Here is a 25,472-nt window from a genome sequence, read left to right on the forward strand (position 1 = left end):
GGCTCCTAGTAGCATCGATCCTAGCACCCTGAATGACGTCGAGGTTAGCCTGGTAGAGGCACAGATGCTTCAGTGTGACCTGTTCAGGAACCACGCTGCAAGGGCTAACATCTGCGTGGCGGGGTGGATGAACGTGCCCCTCTGCTGCAGCACTAGATGAGCTGGGCCCAGTGGAAGGTGCATCAGAGGTTGGTCCGAAAGGCTGAGTAGCTCCGAGAAACATGGCCTCGCAGGCCACCACAGGACTATCAGAATGATGCTGAGGTGCCGGGACTCTTATCTTGCAGATCACCCTGTGTACCAGTGGATTGGGAGGGAAGGCATAGGCGTTCATGCTGTTGCACTGTATCTGTAACGCATCGCCCAGAGAGCCCAGCCCCTGTCCTTGCCAGGATGCGAACTGCGGGCACGTCCTGTTGTACCAGGTCGCAATGAGGTCCACCTGAGGATGACCCCACCTGTTGAAAATCTGCTGAAGGACCTGATCGTTCAATTGCCATTCATAATTGTCAGCTCCCAACCGGCTGAGCCTGTCCGCCCCCAGGTTCGACTCCCCGGGAGGTTGATCGCTGTCAGGTGAATGTCGTTCGCCAGGGCCCATTCCCAGATGCTGACCGCCATGGTGCATAGAGGAGGAGACCTGGTGCCACCCTGCTTGTTGAGGTAATACATGCTGGTGGAGTTGTCTGTCTGAATGAGGATCATTTTGCCACTGATGAGCGATAGGAAGGCCTTGAGAGCCAGCCAGATGTCATTCAGCTCTAGCCAATTGATATGGGCCTCCTGTTCCTGAAGGGACCAAACTCAGTGGATGCTGTGGTTGTCCAGGGTAGCTCCCCAGCCCTCAAAGGACGAATCCGTGGTGATGGTAACCTGCAGTGCTGGTTGTCGGAAGGGCCTGCCTATCCGCAGATTGCAGTCAGTGCTCCACCAGACTAGGTCCTGGTGTAGGAAGGGAGGACTGCTGACGAGTTCCGCCTGTGAACCCCACTCCTGATTCCATGAGGCTGCTAAGTGCAGCTGTAATCTCCTCATTTTGAGTCTTGTGTAAGGCACTGCCAGAAGACATGCCGCCATGATACCCGAGAGGTCTTGGTACCACCATGCTGTGGTCACCTCTCTGATGAGAAAATGACTTGTGGCCCTCTTGATGGCTGCGATCTTGTCCTCCGAGGGGAAAACTCTCTAGGATCTCGTATCCAGATGAGGCCCAGGAACGTTAGACTGTGCGTCATCTCCAGCTGAGTTTTTTTGGGATTGATGGAAAATCCCAAGTCGTGTAGCATGTTCATGAGGGCGGAGGAGGTATGATGGACCGCCTCCAGGGATCTCGCCCTGACGAGCCAGTCGTCTACGTATGGATAGACATGGTGACCTCGGGCCATGAGAAGGTCTGCCACTGCATTCATAAGCCTGGTAAAGACCCTTGGGCTGAATTGAGGCCAAAGGGTAGAACTTGGTATTGGAAATGGAAGGCCATGATCCTGAACCGCAGGAAGGACCGATGGGGCTGCCAAATCGGGACGTGTAGTTAAGCGTCCTTCAGATCCAGGGAGCACAACCAGTCTCCCTTGCACAGTATCTCCGCAATAAGCGCTGGGGTAACCATCTTTAACTTTTGAAGCGGGAGGAAAAGGTTCAGGGTGGAAAGGTCCAACACAACTCTCAGGTCAGCCTGGTTCTTCTTGTGTATGGCGAAAATCCTGGAGTTGAAGCCCATACCCCGCTGGGAGGCTGGGACTTCTTCCACTGCCTGGCTCTCTGTGAGCTATCGAATTTCCGCCAACAGAGTTGTTGTCCCAATCTGTGGGAGTGGAGGAGAGGGGAGAGGGAGGAACCGGTAGGCGGTAACCCGTGGACACTACTGATAGGATCCAGGGGTCCACAAACCTGCGCGTCATTTCTGTGCGTGGAGGGCAAGCCTACCCCCCACATACGCACGTGGACCCCAGAGGGGAGTGTCATGCCTTTTTTCCCTCTGAGGCTTAGGCTCAGGAAGGGGACTGAATGAAGCCCTTATTTCCCTCCTTGTGCTGTTTGCGGCAGTGTTGACTCGGAGATCGGTCCGGTTGCCTAGGCTGTCGTTCTTGGAAGCCCTGGAAGCGGAAGGCCTGACCCTTGTTGGAACACTGGTGTGTTTGACTGTAGGTTTTGGGCGTTGACTTTGTGAGGATGGATAAGGATTTCGCAGACTGGGAACTGTTCTTATCAAGTTACTCATCCGTGGAGGAATGAAAGAGGTTGCTACCCTTGAATGGAAGGCTCCTGGGCGTCCGGGTGGAACTTGGTAGCCCGGAGCCAGGCAGTCCTTCTCATGTCCATGGCAATGTAAATGGCTCGGTCTGAAGTGTCAATATGTGCAACTGTGGACTCCATGATGTCTTGAGCCACCATCTTTGCTTGTGCCAGCCCGGCCTTGAAGCGTGTCTGACTGTACACTAGATTATCCGGAAGGAAGTCAGCTATTTCCAGCCAAGGTTTCTGGTTAACGGCTGCGAGCATGGCATCTGCATCAGACTGACAAAGGTGCAGTGCGGCGTTGGAATAGACCTACTTTCCATACGCCTCTGAGATCTTTTCCTCCTTGCCTGGCAGAGCCGAGGATGAGGTGGCTGATGAAGACTGTGGCTTTGAGTATATGGAGGCCGCTGCAATCACAGAGGAGTGTGTTAGACGGTGTATCCCCTTCCAACTGCCTGTACTTGGCGTCGAGGGGTCCGTTGGTGGGCTGCGCCGAATGAGGTTTCAGCTATCTCTTTTTGGCCAAGGCGACAACGTCCTTCTGCATCGTAATCCCTGTTCTAGCCGCGGGGCGTATTGTGAGGACTTCAGCCCCAAATATTCAGCCAATCCTGCAAGTCAATCATGGAAGGCCTTGGCTGAAGATGGTGTGTCGGGGTCCTCCTCCTCATCGGTGTCTACCACGGTGTCTGACTGATCTGGTGCCGGGGGAGGAGTGCTGGGAGCCGTAGGCTAAGGTGTGGGGACCGGAGCCAGAGACTGTTGTGGAGGCTGGTGTGGAACCACCTGAACTGTAGTAGGCAGGGGTGCCGGAATCCTAGGACCGGCGTGGGCAGCTGGGGCTGCACAGTGGCCTGAGGCATCAGAGTCATATGGGGATTGTCTATGAGTGCTGGCGGAGGGACTAGAGGCAGCATGTCACTGATTACATCCCACAGGGTGGAGCACATCTGAGGGGACCTCATCAGCGTGAGGAACATGTCCAAAAACCTATTCTCACAGACTGGTGGGGTGGCAGGTGGTATTGACGGAGTAGCGGGTGGCTGCTGGGACCTGTGTGTACTCTGCCTTGCTAGTTGCAGGGGGTAGGCCACGTACCTGGTGAAGACAAGTCCCACCTGGACACTCGATCTCTTACTTTCCGAGTGGGGGTGGAGTCGGACGAGCAGCCATCTTGTCTGGCACAGCGGCCATCTTATCGAGCTGCATGCCACGTGCCTGCGTTGTGGTGCCTAGCTCGCTGGGACTGGCCTCCTCCTGGACTCGGTGGAGCTTGAGGCCTACCCTGCACCTCAGAACGAGACCTGGTAGGCGTAGTGCCCTTGGCTGAGTTGGCAGTAGTCCTGCGTATAGGCGCCCCATCAGACATTTGTTCTGTAGGTTTTTGTTCGGTAGTAGGGCATAGCCCCTTGGGTGGCCTTCGGTCTGGCGGCCGGTAGCTGAATGAGCCTCGGTACCTGCGCTGGTCTGAGAACCTGAATGGTCCCTCCCGCTTGGACATTTCCTAGGAAAGGAATCGCCCTTGTGGGGTGCGATGGAAAAGAGCAGCCCTGCCTTGGGCCTTGACTTGTGCTTGACTGAGTTCTTCAAGTCCTCTGGAGGAGACTTCTCAAAGAGCTCCCTCCACCTTGCTAACCTGTTCTTCGGTGCTCGCGGTGTAAGCGCGTTACACGCAGTACAGCCCTCCAAGCCGTGGTCGTGCCAAGGCACCGGAGGCACAGTGCGTGGAGGTCAGACGTGGGGAAGAGCCCCTCACAGGCTGGACACCTGCTGAAGCCCAAAGAGGTCGACATGGGCTGGGGAGGAGCATGGCACCAGAGGACAGAGTACCTGTTTAAAGATTAGAAAAAAAAGTCAAAAAGAGAGTATCCGGGGAAGAACGTGTGGAATTACAAGGCCGAAGCCAAACCCAGGAGCGCTGGTGAAAGCGGTCTGTTCCCATCGACATGGAAAAGAGGACTGGGGAGTGGCGCCGGTGGGCGGAGTCAGGGTCCCAGGCCTGCACCCCTGCACGACTATAAATTTAAAGGGGAAGAAGATTTTTTCTGGTGAAAAATGTTCCGTCTCCCGTCCCTAGGAGGGACGCCTAGTGTGGAGGAAAGGGGATGGACGTAAGAATATAATGGGTATGACAAACAAGAGGAGGCCTTTAACTTCTGGCTTGACAACCTCAAAAACATCACACCTTTTAAATGCTGCCCATTTAACCATAGTTCAGTGTTATGGTGTAACTTGATTTGATCCCGCTCCAGTGTTGTTCTCGAAATCTGCAGGGTTTGAGAACGATGCCGGAGACCGTTAGAAGGAGACCTTTGCGGATGATTCTGCATCCATGAGGCTCTTTTAATAAAGCATATATCGTTATAATACACTTCTGTATATAAGTTATTTATTTACCACATTGGCGATGAGTGAGGCCGAGAGCCCCTGGGGTCACCCGTGACAAAGGAGAGTCGGCAGCCAGCACTCAACGGAACAGAGAGCTCCAGTGTGTCTGTGCTGAGAGGACCTTGAAAAGTATCCTTTTGTTTGGTGGCACAAGATATTGGTGTTTCAGGGGGACGGCAGACGCAATCCAAACGTCTTACAAACTAAGAACAGTGGGCATGCTAGCCCATTAGAGTAAAGGATCCCACAACATTTCTCAACATGAGGCGGTCAGCTTATTTACTCGCATCTTCATAGCAACGCTCGATACAGAGCGTATAGACTGCTTTACTGACACAAAGTGCCCCACAACGTGCGGCAACCATCCTATTTAAAACTATCTCCACAATTACTTGAAATATTGACTACATTACCGGCACTAGCATAAAGTGCACAAAAAATGTAATAAAGGAAACTGGGTTTGGAGCAATAAATAATACAGCACATAGTGAGTGCTCATCTGAACACGGGAAAAAAATCCAGAACACAAAATGCAGAACATACCCTCCCCATGCCCATTTCTCGCTAACCCTGGCAGCCCCATCAAGCCATGGCAACAGTGGACAGATTCCTTCCTGGTATACTTAAGGGCTATTGGTGGGGCAAAGTTCAATGATGATTTGAACGAAACTACCCTATTGAACTGCATCGGAGCAGACGCTCTTAGAATATTTCGCACCCTACCTGACATAGTGTGCACTGATGAAGCATGAGATTTTAGCAACACAGGCACAAACAGACGTTATGACATGGCTATTCTTAAACTTGGGAAACAAATTGGAAACAAAATAAATGTTGACCTAGAAAGATGATAATTCTTTTCAAGGAAACAGAGTAAGAGGGAGTCAGTGGATGGGTACATAGCAGCATTAAGAGGGCTTATGGCAACATGCAAGTTCACGGGTGCTGCTGACGAATATCTGAGAGATCAACTAGTACTGCACACCGGCTGACCCTCATACCCAGCAAAGATTGTGGCAAGCAAAAGATCCCACTTTAGATCAAGCCATTGAGATTGCAAGAAAAATGGAGATGGGTGACAAGTTCATGAAGGAACTGCAAATGAAGAAGTAGCAAATAGAGGTCAAAAAGATACACATCGAGGAAGAAGACAACGAAGAGGTCATAGTGGCATTAATAAGGAAGATGTCAATTGAATTTAAACCCTCCGACAGAGGAAAGAAAGAAAAAAGTGCCAATGCCCCCGTTCAGAAGAGCCAATAGAGATACCACAAGTGTGGGCAGAACAGACATCCCAATGGTGACAGAGATTGCTCAGCTATTTCAGCAGAGTGCTTTAGGTGTGGCAAGGACGCCAAAATAGATACAAAAAAAAGAATGAGCCCCAATTTCAGGTCAGTTGAGGAAAATGTTGGTCCAAGCAATTGCATCAGAACCCTTGAAGAAATAGGTGGCTGAATCAGCCTTTTGTCTGTAACATATGGTGAAGAAGAACAAACAGTACACATCCTGACAATTAGTTCTGTGTAAAAGAGAGGCCCACGAGAGTACATAAAGATTAACTCCAGGCCTTTAGGTGCAATGATAGATAGTGGATCTCCATACACAATGGTGGATGTCTACACATTTGAGAAAGAACTTAATGGTCGATTGGAAGATCTAAGAGTTGCCAATATCAGAGCCACGGGATATGGGAAACGCCCAATTAACATTGTAGGATACAAATGGATTCACCTCTGTTTTAAAGACAGAGAAACTTATTGCAAGTTGAATGTAGCAGAAAATTGATCCTCTGTAGTGGGGTGGGAAGAGCAGGCGGTTCTTCGATTAAAGCTACACCCAGGTGAAGCAACCACAATAATATGTGTATCAAATCAAGATTTGAATTGCAATAAAGGTCTAGCAAAAAGCTTTCCCTTAATAATTTTATGAGTATTGGAATGCTTAAGGGATTCAAACACAGAAATGTGTTGAACAGACGAGTAAAACCAATTGCACACAAGGTTAGAAATATTCCGGTGGACAAAAGGAGCCAACGAGACACTGCGAGCAGAAATTAATCGAGCCTATATTTTATTTATTTTGATTTGTATAGCGCACGGCGGCCCTGAGGCATTGTGGCGCTGTTACAGAGTGTTTGCTTGGTACATACATAAATGAGTCAAAAAACATTACAGCAAATGGACAATGGGTGCATATATAAAGCGAGGGAAGGTATGCTATAGAGTCCTCTAAATGGTTATCACCCATTATAATTGTCTGAAAACTTGACATCTCCATAAGGATGTGTGTGGACCTTAGAGATCTACATGCCAACATTTGGATAGAAAGACATCCCCTTCCAAATATAAATGAAATGCTAACAATTAAATCAGCAAAATTTGTCACCACGCTTTACTCGTCATCAGCATATCATAAAGTGGAATTAGATGAAAGCTCTAAACACCTGACATGATTTGTTACTCCCCTTGGAGTGTTTAGATACCAATACATGCCATTCGGTTTAGCATCGGCCAGAGCTGTTTTTCAGAGATTAATGCAGCAATTTTTCAGTGTTCTTGAGGGGGTATACTATTTCCAAGACAACATTCTCATTGCAGCCATAACAGAGGAAGACTACGATGACAAATTGTTGGGCATGCTGCAGGTAACACAAGAGAAAGGGCTTACCCTCAGAATCGACAAATGTAAAATTAAGGTCAAAGTGGTTTGAGTGGGGAAAATTGGAGGACACGATAACGAATGGAAAGCTCATCCAACTTTTGGAGGATGGGTTCAGCAGAGAGGGTGATCCACAGGAGTTAGTATCGGATGCTGGAGCACAATTTGTGTCAGAAGAGATGCAGAAGTTCCTGAAGGACCGAGCTATAGAGCACAGACTTACCTCATTATATCATCTGATGGTCAATGGGAAGGTAGAACGTATGAATGGATTTGTCAAAAGAATAATCCAGCTAGCTGTGGCAAATTCACTACCTTGGAAAGACACCCTCAAAGAGGCACTCAATGCTTAGAGAATGACCCCCGACTCCACCACTGAGGAAGCGTTTGTTATGATGGGAGGAAGAAGGCATGTTATCCATTGGTCACAAGAAAAGGATTGACATTGAGGATATTGTCAACATAGTTTGAGAAAAACAACAAAGATAAAAAGTTGAGTTCAAAGAAGGGGATTGGGTGTGCGTGCGAGAATTTAGGAGGGTTCAGAAGGCTTTGTCCAAATTCAGAAATGCACAAATGGTGGAGAAAGCAACCAGAAATTATATGATTTTTGGATGATGGGAGAAGATGGTTGTGCAATGACGTGGTGAAATCTTCCAAAGACAACAGATCAACTGATGCTACATGTTCCTTTAGAGGCAGAAGTACAGCTCATGAACTGGGACCGTTGATGGAAGATCCAAGATCACAGTCATGGGGCAATGAAAACTTGGTTGGAGTGACACCTATGAGGAACAGAAGATATGCTCCGAATTTCAAGAGCGACTATGTGTATTACTTTATGCCCTCTTACCCCAACCACCCTCCCCGACCTCTTTTTCAGTTTCTCTTTCCCCTGTTTTTTTTTCATTCTACCATGCTCTGTGTTTACCCCATGGAGGGGAGAGGTTATGATGTAACTTGATGTCATCCCGCTCCGATGCTGTTCTCGAACTCTGCAGGGTTCGAGAGTGATGCCAGATTCAGTTAGGAGTCCTCTGCAGATGATCTTGCATCTTGGGGGATCTTTAACTACTGGTACTTTCCACCACAAGACCTTGCTATGGGAAGTGTTGTATGCCGACAGGGCTGCCAGGTGTACTTTCAGTGAGTTAAAAACCAATCCTGCATCTAGCAGGTGGAGCATGTATGTAACAATAGTGGAAGGAGTGCAATCAACAGGGTTGATTTGTCTACTCTGGCACCAGATAACGAATCTCTTCCACTTGTCAAAGTAACAGTGCCTTGTGTTTGGTTTCCTAGATTCCTTTAGGATGTCCATACACCTCTGTGGTAAATTGAGATGTCCAAACTCTATGACCTCAGGAGCCATGCTGCCAGGTTCATTCAGTTGGGTTGCTGGTGCACTGTTTGACCTTGGTGCTGGGACAGTAGGTTGTACCAGGCTCGAAGTTTGATGGGCTCGCACACCGCTATCTTGCATAGGTGTGGGAACCACGGTTGTCTTGCCCACATGGGAGCAACTAGGACGAGCGTCATCGATTCTCTGTTCATCTTGTTCACCACTTTCCTGATGAGAGGAGTTGGTGGAAAAGCGTACGCAAACATCCCTGACCAGTTCATCCACAGGGCGTTCCCCTGGGAGTCTGGTTGGGGGAACCTAGATGCAAATCCTGGGCATTCTCTGTTTTCGCTTGTGGCGAATAAGTCTATAGTGGTGAAACCCCACTGAGAGAAGATATCTTCTACGACCTCTCTGTGTAGAAACCATTCGTGTTCCTCTGGGAGGGAGTCTCTGCTCAGAGCATCCGCTAGGGAATTGAGCTCCCCTAGAACATGTTGTGATGACAGGAAGATGTGCCGTCTGAGTGCCCATATCCAGATTTTCTGGGCAAGCTTGGACAGATTTGGCGAACGAGTCCCTCCTTTCTTGTTCAGGTAGAACATGGCTGTTGTGCTGTCCGTCCGGATTTGCACTGACAGGTTTAGTAGGTGGGGCTCGAACGCTTGAAGCGCTCTGAATACTGCCAGAAGCTCTAGCAGGTTGATGTGGTTCTTGGCCACTGAGGGAGACCAGAGACCCTGAGCTGTGTGGTGGAGATGGTGAGCTCCCCACCCCGTCAGACATGCATCGGTAGTGACTACTGCCTGTACTTCGGGATCGTAAAAGGGTTTCCCCTGTGCGAGATTCTCTCTTGTCCACCAGTGAAGGCTTTGTACTAGTGTTGGCGAAACGACCACTAGATCGTCCCACTGACCGCTTGCCTGAGACCACTGTTTCGCCAACCATTCCTGCATGGGACGCATGCGCAGGCGCGCGTGGGGGACCAGGTAAATACATGACGCCATCATGCCCAGTAAACGCATTGCTTTGCGTACCGTTATTTGGCGACCGGACTGATAATGCGGAATTTGCAGTAGTATATTCCAAATTCTTTCCTCTGAAGGAAAGGTCAACCCCTCTTGAGTATCTAGGATTGCTCCTAGGAACTGTTTGGAGGTGCTTGGCACCAGGCTCGACTTTTTCTCGTTGATTGAGAAGCCTAACTCGTGGAGGAGGTCGATAGTCCTTTGAATGTTTGTCCTGGAAATTACTGGGGTTTCCCCCGTTATGAGCCAGTCGTCCAGATAAGGGTACACCAGGATTGCATCCCTGCGTAGGTGTGCAGCCGCTACCGCCAGTACCTTGGTGAATACCCTTGGTGCTGAAGCCATCCCGAAGGGCAGTACCTTGAATTGGTAGTGTCGACTGTCCACCTTGAAGCGCAAGTACCTTCTGTGCGCTGGGAACATGGAAATATGAAAATAAGCATCTTTCATATCCAAGGTTGCCATGTAATCCCCCTTTTTTAGGAGGGGGATTACCTCTTGTAGCGTAGTCATACGAAACTTTTGGGGCTTGACATACTTGTTGGCAGGCCGTAAGTCCAATACTGGGCGCATTGTCAAATCTTTCTTTGGCACAAGGAAGTAAGTTGAATAAATACCCTTGTTTACCTGGTGTCCGGGGACGAGTTCTATCGCGTCCTTTTCTAGCAGAATGGCAATCTCCTCGAGGAGAATCTTCTGATGTTCTAAAGAGTGTACTCTTTGTCGTGGAGGATGGTTCCGGGGACGCTGCAGTAGTTCTATACAGTACCCTGTGGATACTGTTGACAGCACCCATCTGTCTGATGTGATCCCTTCCCAAGCCTGGGTGAAGTTGGAAATGCGTCCCCCTACTGGGGTTGCGTGAGAAGGGACCCTGAACTGAGCGTCACTGCTTTGGTGGAGGCGTGCCGCCTCCCTTGCTGGGGCTGCATCTGCCTTTACCACGACCTCTCCTATTACCCCTGCCGTAACCCTGGGTAGACTGTTGGCTGTTGTTCCACTGTGTACCCTGCCCCTGGGAATAGTTAGATCCTCTCTGGGAATTTTGGCCGCATGGGCGACGAAAATTACTATTCCCTCTCTGGTTAGGGGGTTTATTGGTTAACTGGCCAAGGGACTTGTATGTCTCGTATTCGTCCTTGGCATTCTTCAGTGCGTCTTCGACCGCCTTACCAAACAACAGATCGGCTTCCACCGGTTTGTCCAACAATGATGTCTGGGTTTCTGCCTTAAAACCAGACTGCCGTAACCACGCATGTCTCTTGATAACCGTGCCTTCTGCTATCAATCTGCCTGCGTTGTCCGCGGCGTCAAAGGTTGCTTTCAAAATGCAACCAGACATGGCTCTACCCTCTGCGGAAATCCGAGCTAACTGGCCCTTTAAAGGTTCAGGAGCAGAGGCTATGAGTGCCGCGACTTCTTCCCACTGATGGCAGTTGTAGCTGGCCAACAGGGTGGTGGAGTTTGCAATCCTTGCTTGATAGGCGGACGTTGAGGCTACTTTCCTGCCGAAACCATATAGTTTTTTGCTCTCCTTGTCGGGAGGAGCTTCGGACGATGACAAGGGTGTTCCAGCCCTCTTACGAGTGTTAGTGACGACTAGGGAGTCTGGCTTCAGTTGTCCTCTTATATAGAGAGGGTCAGACTGGGCTGCCCTGAAAAGTTTTTCAACCCTGGGATGGACTGCTCTGGTGAGGTTTGGGTTCACCAGGGACGGGTCTATTCTTCGCTGAATGGACTTAAGGATTGGGATGGTCTGGGCAACAGGCCTCCTTTCTCCCACTAACTCCTCTGCGAAGTCCCTCTCCTCCTGGACACCGTGGGTGTCAATATGGAAAGTTATGCTGCACGTGCGAGAACCTCATTTAGGAGGGGTTGGTTATCGACAGGGGAGTCGGTAACCGGGGCTTCGTTTTCTACCGGGGAATCTACTCTGTAGGTTTCAGGGTCTTCCTCTTCCTCTTCTTGGTCCTCATCATCCCCATAGTATCCCGTCCCGGTTTGCTCTTCTACCATGCCAAATTCTTGGTCCGCACCAAAGGAAGCCTCTCCTTGATACAGTGAGTATGGTCTTGAGTACCTCGAAGGGGTCTGTAGACCTCATCAGTGTTTCAAACTGGGGCTTCTTACTCGGGGGGATAGGATCATTAGAGCCTGAGGGTGTCGCCCCTTGTGGATCATACAAAAGGAAATGGTCTGGATTTTTATCGTAAAAATCAGCCAAAGAAGACATCCTTGACATGACCCTATCTATGTCTTCACTGCACCATTTTTTGGAACTGGGAATGACTCTCTCAGCAAGTCTCAGGGATTTATCTTGAGTAGATTTGCTGGTTTTAGACATATCAGCAGACCTGGTCTTGTCTGTCTGTTTAGGGGGAGTGGTGTTTCACAGGTGTGGAAGAGTGCAAAGGCTGCTTCTTCTGCTGTTTTCCCCCCTCCCCGTGAGTGGAAAAATGTTTTCCCTGTCCTTTTGTGGCTCCGGAGGTTTTCGACGCCTGGCGTCGAGTATCGGGGGTAGGGTCCCTGTCCTTCGAGCGTGGGGCCTCGCTGATTTTGTCTGCGGGCTCCGACTCCTGGAGCATGGCCTGGAGGTGGAAGTCGTCTTCGTCCTCCGACGATCGAACTTCTGTTAGCCTAGGGAGCGAGGAACTCTTGGCAAGAGTGGATGATTGCCTGGAGTCATGCGGCGATCTCGATCGAGAACGCCCAGAGGACACCGAATCGGACCGTTCTGTTTGTGCCTCTTTCCGAGAACTCGACGTCGTCGAGTCTCGGTTGGGCTTTGTGTGTGGTGTGTGAAGCGCTTGTGTCGCCGGGGGTCTTCCCCATAGCCGTCCTGCCGGACGACCTTCCGAGGTCGGGGACTTGCACTCGGCTGTCTTTCGACGCCGTAATGCCCTCGCCGTCCGAAAGTATGGCGTCGCTGCCGTCGCTGAAGGCGCCCTCCGCTGCCATGGCCGCTTGCCTGGCGTGGTGGGCCCAACGCTTCGTCGAATGGTCCTTAAGTGTCTTAGGTTTAAACCTACTACACGCTCTGCAGTTCGCTTCGAGGTGGTCCCTCGGCAAGCAGAGATTGCACGTGGCGTGCCTGTCGACCCAAGGGTATTTGCGATTGCACTTGGGGCAGAATTGAAAAGGGGTGCCCTCCATACAGACCTTGAGGCAGCGGGCTGTTAAGTGTAGGAAATGTATAAGGTGTACCTATATACCAAGAGTGTAGAGTATGTACAACCCCCCACTCTCCCTACTTGCCGGGCCAAGGCCAGAGGCCTTCCGAGGCCCGGGCCGAGGCCAGAGGCCTTCCGAGGCCCAAATCCGTTGTGCAGCAGCCGACGGTCGATTTCTTCTCCAGCCGGCGTCGAGTGTCGAAGTTGGGATGGGGAAGGATGTAAATAAATTAATATTTTAGCAAAAGTATGGCTAAGGCCAGGGGACTCCGCAAAAAGCTTCCGACCAGTATGGCGGAAAAAAATAATCTGAGGATCCTAGACGCGTGAGGGATCTTGGGTACAGTGGACATCACACTAGGGATAGTATTACTGGCACGCCCTGTGTCAACACCCATTTTCGAGTTTCGAAAAACAAACTGTAATACTCCGCAGCTTCCACTAGATGTCGGCCTATGCACACCATGTGATCTAAGCCTCAGAAAAACACACACACACACACACACACACACACACACACACACACACACACACACACACACACACACACACACACACACACACCCCCCCCCCCCCCCCCCCCCCGCCAGCTCTTTATGGAAACCTTTTGAACCACAAGGGGGTGGAGATAGGCACTGCATCAGTTCCTCTCCATACCGTTGCACGCCCCTCACGCTGAACATGCCAGAGCCAGTATATATGGAGCTAGCTGAGTGTCATTACCTCAGTTCCACTTTTTTCCCCAAGCACTCAGCAGCTGAGTGACTGCAGAACAGCAGGAAGTGTACGAACTATCCATCCATCAGAAAGAGCATTACAAAGAAGTAAATCACAAAGAGCTGATCAAGGGAATCCGCCACTATGAACCTCAGGTACCTCCAGAGCGTCCAATGGATGGGCACATGGCAGTAGGTGTCCTGAAGGTTTAGTGACACCTGCCAGTCCTGGAGTTCAAGGACCTGGAGGATCTGGGCTTGAAGAACATCTTGAATTTTCCCTTGTGCAGGGACAAAATCAAAAGCCGCAGATCACAGATGCGATACAGACCCCAGTCCTCACTAAGCACCAGAAAATACAAAGAGTACCACCTTTTACCGCACTCTGAGGTAGGCACCAGTTTGATGGTGCTCTTTTACAAAGCATCTGCAGAGCTCTGCCAGTAAGAGAGGGCTCAGAGAGGGACGTGAAGGAGGATGATCAGGTAGGTGATGAACAAAAGGAAGACAGTATCCCTGCGATACAACATTTAAAGGCCCAAGCGTCAGAAGAGGCCCAATGCCATTCCTTGGGGAACAAGGCAACCTCCCTCTAAGGACAAGTCCAAATTAACAGGGGTTTGGACTAGGGGCAGCAGTGGCGATAGCAATTGTTATTGGTTATTTATAACGTGCATAATACCCAGAGGTTTCTAAGCGCAGACCCGGGGATCGAACGTGTGTGTTGTGCCGCGTCGTCTTGCTTCTAAGGCGAGCACTTTGCCCCTGAGCTATCCTCCCGGCCCAAAGAGGCAGCCACCCCACCCCTCTAAACAGGTCAACCCCTGCCATGACAAGGTAAGCGCAGTTTTCACCTGAAGGCACCCCACCCCAACCGCAGTGGGCAAAATAGGGGGAAGGTGGAAAGGAACGGCTCCTTGATGCGGAGGGCTGTTAGATAGCTAAACCAAGGACTTAGCGGTACCACCCAATTTGTTTGAATCAAACTGTCCATATGGACGTTTTGATCGAATTAGGGCGATACCATTTGTTCGAGGTAAAATATACCGAATATGAGGAGCGTGGGTGCAAGGGTGGCCCCCGCCCGTCATATTCGGTTTATTAGGATTTGAGAGTTGCAGGGGACAACAAAAAAAAAAAAACGGTCCCTGCGACATCCGCTCCAGCCTGCGTTTGAGGGACGGAACTGACACTGCGAGCTGTGGAAGAAGCACCGGCAGCCGGCGAGAAGAGGTAAGGGGGTATTAGTAGAAGGCTTCTTTCGGTGCTGGGGTTTGGATTGTTTGAACAAAGGTCAAACAGAGTTGCAGTGGAATCGACTAAGAACAATTCTGCCGCAAACTATTTGAATTAGGTCAAACAACCCAAATCTCACTTAGCCATGACCTTGGAGGTCTTAAACTTCTCCAAGGACTCATCAGTCTTCGGTTCAAACAGGTTGCCTCCGTCAAACAGCATGTCAAGCAGTTTGGCTTAGACATTCATAGAAAACACATAAGCCCTCAATCAGAAATACCTGAAATTACCGACCCAGTGTCCATACCCCGGGCAACACAGTGCGACGGGTCCAGACCACGTCCGACACTGGCTTTCTTTCCAACCCGGACCAAGGAGACAAAACCATCTTTCATTTGGTGTGTCAGAAAACTGTTGGCAGCCTTACAGATCCAATCCCTTGAGTTTGGGTGTATTTTGCCAGAGGACCAGTGGTGTTCATGGCGCTGAGGACTAGGCTGCCCAAGGATAAAAACGTGCCTTTCCAATCATCCAAATTCTTGCTCTTCCTGTATGGGGCCAAGGAAATGTAGGTAGCCGACTTTGACCCCCACTATGGAGGCCTGAAATAGTAGGCTCTAAGGCATGAAGTAGATACAAATCTGCATCAGAAGGTGCTGGTGTGTGTTTCGTTTCCAGGTCATGGACCACTGAAGGAACTGAGGCAGGTTTCTATCATGCAGTCATAACAGGGACCATCACATCAGGATTAAAGGGAAGCAGGGACTTCTTAGGAGGATCTTTCCTAAATTATCAGTCACAACTAACTGTAGGTCTAATGGATGCTGGCAGCCCCACAGACTATAAACCTTGGCAATGATCCCCTGAAAGGATGCATACAATTTTTCAAATTTGAGGGATTGCAAAAAAGACTACCGCTGGAAAGGTGTCAAAACCGCTGACACCCTTTAATCCAAATGCCAAAACAGCCAGGACAACATCCTGTTGGTAGAACTCCATTGGACAGTCTTCCCCTTCCCTGGCATCCAAAGGTTCAAATTCATAAGGTAAAGGGTCCCCTGCCTCAGACTATCTGACCCAACTTCCACACAAACTCACTCCTAGACACTGAAGCATAATCTAGTAAAGCACCAGCGCCACTAACGCTGAAGTCTGCGCCAAAGCTTCTACACCTGGAGCAGAGCAGTGTGGAAGTGAAGCAGTCTACAAAGGAGGGTTGGAGCTCAGCCAGCAGACATGTGGTTATGTGCTGAGAAAGTACCTCTGTCAACTTCAACAAGCATTGTGGGACCTGGTTCTGCCAGTGAATCCATTTGCGGCAAAGCCTTGGCGAAGATGTCAAGCATGTCTCAGTAAGAAAGACTTAGTAAGGAAAGGTACCTGCGTAGGTGATGACTCCTCCAAGATCTCAAACACCCCTTCGAGCGTGAGTGATAGCTTCGATTCCTCATGGAGAATGAGACCTCTTGTGGTGATGCTTTTTCTTGTGCTTTCTAGCCGGAGTGACCGGAGGAAGGAAAACACGCCGGGGGCTTAGACAGCATCCTGTATGCACCTTTGTGGATGTGAATGTTGGGATACATTGGCTGGCAGTATTCATAATCCTCAATGCCATGATACTCCCCAAGGAAAATGCGGGGATCCAGCACCAACATTTGCCTCCAGCAATGAAAGCAGGGATTGAAGCCCGAGACCTTTATGGTAGAAGGCATGACACAGTAAATTAATTAAAGCTGAAGCTAGCGGTGTGTGCAGAAAAAAGGAACTGAGGTCATGAGGCATGGCTTGCCCAGCGTCACATCTTGCACGAGGGGCAGGCAACAGCACCTGGCAGAACCGACACGGAGCTGCGCGGCAAACCCTGGTGGATGAAAATATAACCGAAGATAGCTGGCGCTGGAGAAGGTACATCTAAGATGAGGAATCCAAAATGATCCAGAGGATCATAGCTTGGCAGGAGGTTAGGATTCAGGCTTTGCCCTCCTATGATAGCGCAGAAGGTACTGGGACAATCCCAAGTACCAGTAATGTAGTAACTTGTGCCATTGTTGAAAGGGGCAGTGATGATGACGATGATGATGATGATGTGTCCCATGATTCGCTGACTGGCTCTGAGGCCATGCTAGAATTTAAGAAGCAAGAGCTGCTGTTTAAGCAGAAGGAGCTTGAATTCCGCATGGAATCCATTAGAAACAAAGATATAGCCTTTAGATTCCAGATACCTGATAGGGAACACCACCAAAAGGACAAAAACTATAAATATTAAGAGGTAATCGTGACTAGCAACATGATGCTAACTTACCCTCAATATTTAAGTATGCACAAGGTAGGAGGATGTGGAGGCTACTTACTAGCGTTGCCTCGGGCAAAATCCTGTATCTGTGTGCCAGGTATTATTTTCCTAATTCCAGGTGCACCAGCTGAAAATATTTGAGTGTTGCCTCTTTGTGACAATCATGTTACTTTATGATGCCAATCATATCCACATACTTTCTCTGGTGATATGGAAATCCAATCAGATCCACATACGTTCACTAGTGCGATTGAAATGCAGCAAAAAACAGAAGTGTGCACATCAGCGCATAGTGACTTCCCTACAACTCTTTATTTTGGATTTCTAGTTGGGGACTGCAGCATTACCGCAATGCTTAACTAGGAGTCCCAGCATACATTCCACTATCCTGGGGGAGGGCACCCTAAATGATATATGATATGATAGTTTATTTATATAGCGCCTATACACAATGTGTTTGAAACCACTGCCCCATCCCAGTCACTTGCCAGTGAGGCAGTTTTAGAGGTGGATAATCCACTGATGTTTCCCAGGCATGATTATTTTATGATCCACCCGGGCCTCTTTGCATAAAGTAATAAATAGACATGAAAAACCAGGAATGATGGCAGGACTGTCATAGCTTCCCTACCATCTATATACACACATGCACGCACGCACACACAAAATAGAACATATGGTAAACATCATAACTTATCAATAACTCTTACCTGGCTAGAAATAAGGACGAGAAGTTCCCCTAAAGCAGGCAAAAGGCACTGTTTCAATTTGCTATTTCTGAAGTTTTCCCGGATTAGGTCAGTTAATAAGGTAACAGCCTAAAAATAATCAAAGAATTAATTAAAATTCATGTTTTCACACTGTTTGGCAAATCTTTAATAATACTAATTATAAATACACAGGAATATCAAGCTATCCACCTCAATTGTTTACAATGTCTTAGGTTCCTAAACTTTTACCAAAAAGATTTGTCACCATTGAAATGTTACTCAAATTAAAACAAATGTCATGATATTGAGAAAACACCTTTGACTTGTTAGTTTGTCCTTAAAGAATACTGCACATTTGATCAGAAAACATATGAACACCTGCATTCAATAAACAGGCACAATCTGCAAGCCATAAACCAAGCAATAAGGCTCGTATAACAAGGTGAAACAAAAGCAGGCTTTGAAAGTATATTTTAAGACTTCAGTAAATTGGTATTTTAAATAAAACAACACATTCACATGTATTTTCAAATTGTTCAAATAAAAATTTAGGAAATGGGCAGGTCGCATGCACTGCAAGGAACCACTGCAAGTGGCCGGTTGCTGCGCTGCATCTCCACCGTTCTCCATGTTTGGATGTTGTGCTCAGACCTTTGCATTGCTTATTGGAAAACATGGCAATGAATGATGATAAAATCAGCAGGTGGCCAGCAGATGGTCAGAGCGGTCACAGCTCTTTGTGGTGGATAAATATTAATTAATCGGCTTGATGCTTTTTGAAAGGATTGACACAAGCTAATATCATTACTGAACATTATTCCAGATGCCACGGTGTCTGAGAAAGTACTTCAGTTGCCATTACTGCTATTAGTTATCAATGTTTTAAAGATCATTGGTTTGCAAATGTTGACGGAGAAAAAAACAATATCGGAATCAAAGAAAATGTATCCGACGCTGGTGTGTTGGAATCACTGTTCCTATCTGGCACATAATGGCCCAACGTATGTTCAATTCGAGGTACATCATTTCCTGCTAGCTAACATTTTTCCCTCACCTGTAACCTGCCTGTCTCTCACTTCATCTGCCTCCATTCAAGCAATTTACCCATCATGGTTACATCCCGAGCACAGCTAGCCGTATCAACTAGATGCACTTAAAAATGTCCAATGTTGGTTGTCCCTAATCTATGTTTGCCCACTTATGTAATGGCCCCGGTGACAGTTCCATTTACTCCCCTCCACAATCTCACAACCTGGTCAGAATGTCCCTCGAACTCACCCCATTGTAAGAAGCTCACTGCTTCCTGTAAAATCGGATTTCTTATCTCTCCCTCTCATATATATACAATATATATATATTAGCAGAGCTTCGGTCAAAGTGGGCTTTGTTTCCTTGGCGAATCCTAAATATTGCTAAGGATTTATAGTCGTCAGCACTATGGTTACCTATATTGTGACTGCTGCAATATATTTAGACATCGAATTTTCTCTATTGGTGTCCTTTTTTGAGTGCCAGCTATATGTTGATTTTTAGGGTGATTGCTTTTTCACAATAATCACAATTTATTTATTTATTTTAATTTATGTACCGCGCCACATGCCTGCAGGCCTCAGGGCGCACAATGATCCATCCATCATTTTTTTCAATATTGCTTTTTTAAATTTTTTCCTCACACACATAATTTTCTCTCTACTTGTGTTTCACCATAATTTTTTTCCATGGTTCATCAGGAGAGAATCTATCAATAAAACCAATCATTTACAAGACATTAGCATCATTCATAATTACATTCCTAAACACTCTTTAGATATATTTACATGGTTCCATAATACTTATTTTGTGCATATTTGTAACTCCCCTATTCATTGTTTAGAGTCACTCTCGAAAATTGGAAACTGTTTCTCAGTTTTTCGATTAGCTTGCTGTGATTTTCTAATTGTTATTCGGTTACCTTAAAGAAATTTTGTTTAAAGGAATGGTTCGGTCAGAAATATTATTGTCCCTATGGTTCGGCCATGTGTTTTTAACCATAAGTCGATCGATCGTACAAGCATTTCCTATGCACTTTACCCGAATTTTCATCTCTTGAACACAAGCGAAATCAGGCAGCAGGGCACGGCAATCTTGTCATAATCTTATCACTTGCCGCATCGCCCTGGGTGACCTGCCTTTGCGGCACTAAATCATATCCCCCGCCCCTGAGCCTGACATCACCAAATCATTGATATTCTCCGCCTCTCTCTGTGACGTTACTGGGCAGCGTAGCCAAACGCGCCCAGTTGTCATATACCCGACTAGACGCGGAACCCGGAAAACAACACACATCGTCTCACAGCGCAGCGCGTCACTATTAGGAATATGAAACTGTACTTTAAAAGGAAACAGCAAGACTGTACAATTGGTAAAGTACATTTATTTCACATTAAATGTTTCGATAACATTCGGCGTCTGACATATTCAATCAAAATGGGACTTTTTTTCTTTGCTCTCGATCTGCAAATCCGCAAATGTTTATCGTGAGTCACACGCTGTTCCTTTTTGGTAAACAGGATGTTCGTTTTGGCTAAATGAAACACTTCAGTCGCACAGTGAATTGCAAGGCTGGTGCATCAACTTGGCACTAGACCACCGTAAAGGTTAGGTTGCACCTAATCGCTGGTACCGCGTAGGGGCATATTGGCCCTTGTCTGTCGTCCTAAAAAATGGTTAAGTAAATCCAGTGATTGACATGTAGCTGCAGCTGGCAATTGAAGAATCCATCGGTCGGGGTCTGGAATAGATGACAAGCGCAGAATGGCACGATGTACCTGTTTGCAAAAGATAAAAATAGAAATGTGTCTCAGTTGGCGATCTTTATTAGAATTAATCATTTTCTTTATTAGCGCAGAGGCGACACAATGTGAACCGAGAGAATACAACGTGGAATATAAAAGTACTCCGCTATTTGCTTCCGAGGATAGTGCAATGGAGCACGTCGAGCTCTAAACGTAATGCGTAAACTGAGGCAACAACACAATGTAATGATTCATTAGCGTAGAACCAGGGGGAAACCAGTGGTGGTCTACATGCGTCTCGATGCTGGCCTGCCCATGTGCCCGGTAGATAGCCCAGCACACAAAGGTTGTACTAGCACTTCATTGCAATATGCCACACAGAACGAACAAGTACAATGTAACCCAGCAATAACGGTCAGCTATTCGTATTTCGACTAGTTCTGGTATAAAATCGTCTAAAGAGAAACTTACATTATATTCGGCATTTCCATTCTCTTGGCGTAATGCAGTCTCCTCCGTTCGTGTCAACTATTTTTCATAAACTGAACTTATATGTAACTAGGTCCAGTTTCGGATTGGACAACCTTATCATATCATATGTTATTACACCCCCCTTCAATTCAATCCCTATCGGAATGGTTCCTGTCCCTCAAGGTCAAAAAACAATAGAACCTTATACTGTGCCGGGACGTGTGGACCTCCCAGCTCCCAAGCAAAAATTCAAAGCTGGTGACCTTCACTCACAATTAACATACATTCTAACTTTGCAACATCCCGTGTCAACGCATCCATGAGAACATGAATTTTGAAGCACGGGCCCTGGAGGAAAAAATTGGGGGCTGTCGCTGCTCGTTGTTCGTGGTGCTGCTGAGAGGTAGGGGAGACTTGCCAATGACAGAATGCCCCCTACTCCCAAATTATAGTCGATGTAACACAAAAACTGAGTCAAAATGTGTCTAGTAATAGGCCCACCTCTGCTTATCTCATGGCCTCCTACCCCATGGCATGTTTTCGCAGTCAGTACTTCTTGCATGCCTAGTATGTTATGTAGCCTAGGTCTAATCCCTTTTGTGTGACGAGCAGATATTCAGCTGTTTGGGGAACTTTATGGCCAGGCAACTGCCAAAACCCAAAGATTCTTAGACACTGTTATCCATTGGTCATTAACACGAAAAATGAAGGTCCCACAGTAACTCGACTAAACTGTGAAATGTGAAAGCAATCGTAATAATTGTACTATTTTTTTTAAAAATGGACTAAGAGGATAGATTTCAAAAGACAAATTGCATACATTATTTGGACACTTTATAAAAACATTTTTGGCAAAAATACAAACAGATGGTAATCATTTGTACCGGGATTTGAACTGCTCAACGAGCTCTGCTTTGGGTGGACATGGCACGTTGGCAATGTTTTGTGGCAATGTATGTGTGCTCTGAACAGATTTGTGCGCAATTCCATGAGTATGCATCTCTACGACATTAATAGGATCTTTCACAAAATCGAATACCATTTTCGCATATACTGGTTTGACAACCCATTTTTTGCTTCTTTTTGTAAAGGCCATAGTGTAGCGAAGTATTCCTAAGTTTCCTGCAGTCCTAGATTGTTCCCCGACCTACATTCTCGTTATGCGCTAATACCGCTAGTAAAGTTCTAGATTTCATCCCTTGGATGCCGAAATGCAATCTCTTTGGCCTGTACTTTAGGCACATAGTGTGGAACAACTCCAAATCTCCTGTGTGACAGAATTCTGTGAGTCCCTTCAGATCTCTTGATAGAGTTTTATCAAACACAATCTTCTCAAGGGCTTTTGTGTGGAGGTGAAGATGGGATCAACAACTTCTTCTTCCGTGCCTGCTCTGGGGACAAAGGGCCATGTTCACATTGGTGGAAATGTTGGTTTTCTGTCCAGTGGAGAACGTTGGAACAGTGGTGCATTAGTGAACGCCATTTTTCCAGTAGAATTTCCACAGACCCATCACATGTTTTCGAGCTCCACCAAAGATGGTTGCTGAAAGACTGACCATTGTGAAATACTTTCCAAACCTTTTTTTTCCCTGCACCCGAGATTTTTTTATTAATTCATTTGGCAACATGCCATACATCAAATTGATGTTTAATATTTGGATACTACTGCCTCATTGTCTTGGCTATTGAAACGTGTCTGTCTGTGGCTATGAGGTCGATTTGCACTCCCCTCGATTGTAGATCTTCCAGTGATTTTATAAAACCAAGTTTCTCCATGGCCACTAAGGATTTACATTGGGACACCTGCACGACCACCAAACTCACAATTTCTTACTTTCCATGTCCTGAAAATAGTATGTGCAGTACTTAGCAGAAAATCCGGGGCTGTCACACTGTCCATCGCATGCTAGCAGCCTGAACCGTATGTCGGAGAATGTACTTTGAATAGCCAATTGTTCAATTTTCCAAGCTTCACTAATGGCAGGGAATAGATAATAACGTTGGTATTTGTAGTATTGCGTTTTAGAAATGAAATGGAGTCCCACAAACTGAAAGAAACTGGATAACTTTGTGAAACTAGAGCCACTGAAAAGTAAAGCTGTTACACACAGTAGATTGCCAGCTGGCAGTTTCCCCAGCATCGGTTGAGCGGACCATGAAAATGTTCTATGTAACTTTTCACATGTGGCATGGATTTTGAGGTTACTGCTTTGTGTTAGGCGAATCACGTTCACCAATGGCTTCCCACATACTTCCCCTCCCACTGAATGCACACATTTCAGCATCTTTAGAATCTCCATCAAGCTGCTGTCGAATACTATGTATTTGGCCTCTTTTATTAGACTGTCATCTGACAACACTGTTGTTTCGGACTGAACCGTTGTGGACATATCAGCCAAACTGGACATACTATAGTTAATATCTTTGTCTAGTTTGTCGGTCAATAGTGTTGATGCTTCAGTCTCTGTCATTTCAACATCTGTTACTTGACCATGGATAGGACAAAACATCAATGTCGACTGTTTTTTTGGGGGTTATTTTTTTTGGCGGGTGTCGATTGTGTCTAGTGCTCAACGAGTAATGTAAAACTATCTTCTATAAATTCAATTTCATCTTCATCTGGTGGAGCAGGCGCATTGTAGCAATGGTCCAAAAACACTTTGCTGGATTCGCCGGTTACATTAAATTAATTTTCTGGCCATTGGACATAGGCATCTTGAGTGTGAACACGCCGCGCCTCAATTAATAGTTCCTCCATGGTAAAAACAGTTTGGCAAGCAGCATCTGTCATTTGTATCGCTGTCTGTGTCTGCATAGTCCGTACTCCATCGGGCAACTACAGGACAGATAGGAAAAGGGATGTTCAGTGTAAATCCAACATAGAGTGTTGTACAATTTACATTAAAAAAAAGCATATAATGAAGGCCTCAGCACAAAACAATTGCCAAAAATATAAACTGTTTATAACTAACCTTATTTTTCTTTCTTTTCTTTGAAACATTCTTTACTCTAACATCACCATCAGCAAGCTGGCGCACCGACTCAGATCCACGTACCTCCTGTTCAATATACAGATCTTGCATACATCTCTACAAAAAAAGAGTATCCATTTAAAATAAGTCATTTGCATTACACATATAATTAGACCGACTTTCTTTCATTAGAGGGTACTGTCAGTACGCATACCTCTGGCTCTGGATCAACTACAAGGTCTGGCTCCGGATCAACTACAAGGTCTGGCTCCGGATCAACTACAAGGTCTGGTTCCGGAACAACTACAAGGGATAATGTAATTGTAGAGGACGCTCCAGCATCTCCCTGAAACACAGTACTTGCATTAGTGTGGATTAAAATATTGGAAACTGGACACACAATTTGGAAAGACGACAAAGGTACATATCAATAGAAAAGTATGAATGAAACATTGTGTAAAACAATTCCACGATATGTAAATATGATCAGATTATCTCGTTCAATTGAACTGTCAAGACCCATACATCTGATCAACTACGAGGGATGTTGTTTAGTTTAGTTTATTCATTTGTATTGCGCACCAAACCCGAGGGTATGAGGGCACAGGAGCAACAAGGTTATTCACAACTTCGTTACACGTTACAATGCATTACAGTAATTACAATATGATCAAAGATGGTTTGCAGATTTACAAGTATACATATTTACATAGTGGGTAACAGAGGTGGATAGGATGGAATTAGTGGTCATTGTTCTTTATCCAATGTATGTAGTTGCGTCTAAAGTGTGAGTAGGTTTGGGGTGTCCTTAGAAGGGGTGGTAGGGAGTTCCAATGCTGGGCTGCTTTCACTTGGAAGCTGTTGCCACCCATTTTGGTGCGTTTGAACCTGGGAACTGTGAGTAGGTTGGCGTTGGAGGTTCTAGTAGGTCTGTTGGACGAGTGTTTACTTATTCTATCGACTAAGTAGCGGGGGGCAGCGTTGTTGAGGCATTTGTGTGTTAGTGAGGCTACTTTGAGGAGGATTTCATCTGTAGTGTTGAGCCAGTTATGGGCTCTCCTAATGTTAGAGATGTGTTCTTTCTTGGGGATGCTAAGCGCTGCTCTGAGAGCGTTGTTTTGTAGCATCTGTATTTTGTTGGTAACGTGTTTGCTAGCTCCTACGTAAAGGGCATTACAATAGTCCAGTTTTGATAATATAAGGGCTCTGGCTAATGTAATGCAGCACTGGGTGGATAAGAAGGGTTTGGCTGCTCTTATAATCTTACATGTGTAGGCCGTGGAGGATGCTATGGAGCTAACCTGTTTATGGAAGGAGAGGGAGGAGTCAATGTATATTCCTAAGGTTTTCACTTCCTTAGCTACTTTAATCAGGTTCCCGTCTATTATGAAGCTGGTGTGGTGTGGTGTAATTGTGGTCCAATTTGGTTAGGTTTGCAGTGGAGCCAAGTATGATGAGTTCAGTCTTGTC

The 25,472-nt window shown here is 46.9% G+C and overlaps 1 protein-coding gene across 2 annotated transcripts in view; it reads right to left on the reverse strand.

Moving 5' to 3' along the window:
- The window catches only part of ULK4 (unc-51 like kinase 4), a 2,742,936-nt gene that overhangs the window by 1,898,916 nt on the left and 818,548 nt on the right, over positions 1–25,472 (reverse strand). For both annotated transcript variants that reach the window (XM_069648276.1, XM_069648275.1), the window contains exon 18: positions 17,786–17,893. In XM_069648276.1, the coding sequence (XP_069504377.1) occupies positions 17,786–17,893 (108 nt within the window). The remainder of the gene's footprint in view (positions 1–17,785; positions 17,894–25,472) is intronic.

Source organism: Ambystoma mexicanum, chromosome 2q (genome assembly GCF_040938575.1).
Source record: "Ambystoma mexicanum isolate Mex_15411 chromosome 2q, UKY_AmexF1_1, whole genome shotgun sequence".
In the NCBI taxonomy this organism is placed as follows: domain Eukaryota; kingdom Metazoa; phylum Chordata; class Amphibia; order Caudata; family Ambystomatidae; genus Ambystoma; species Ambystoma mexicanum.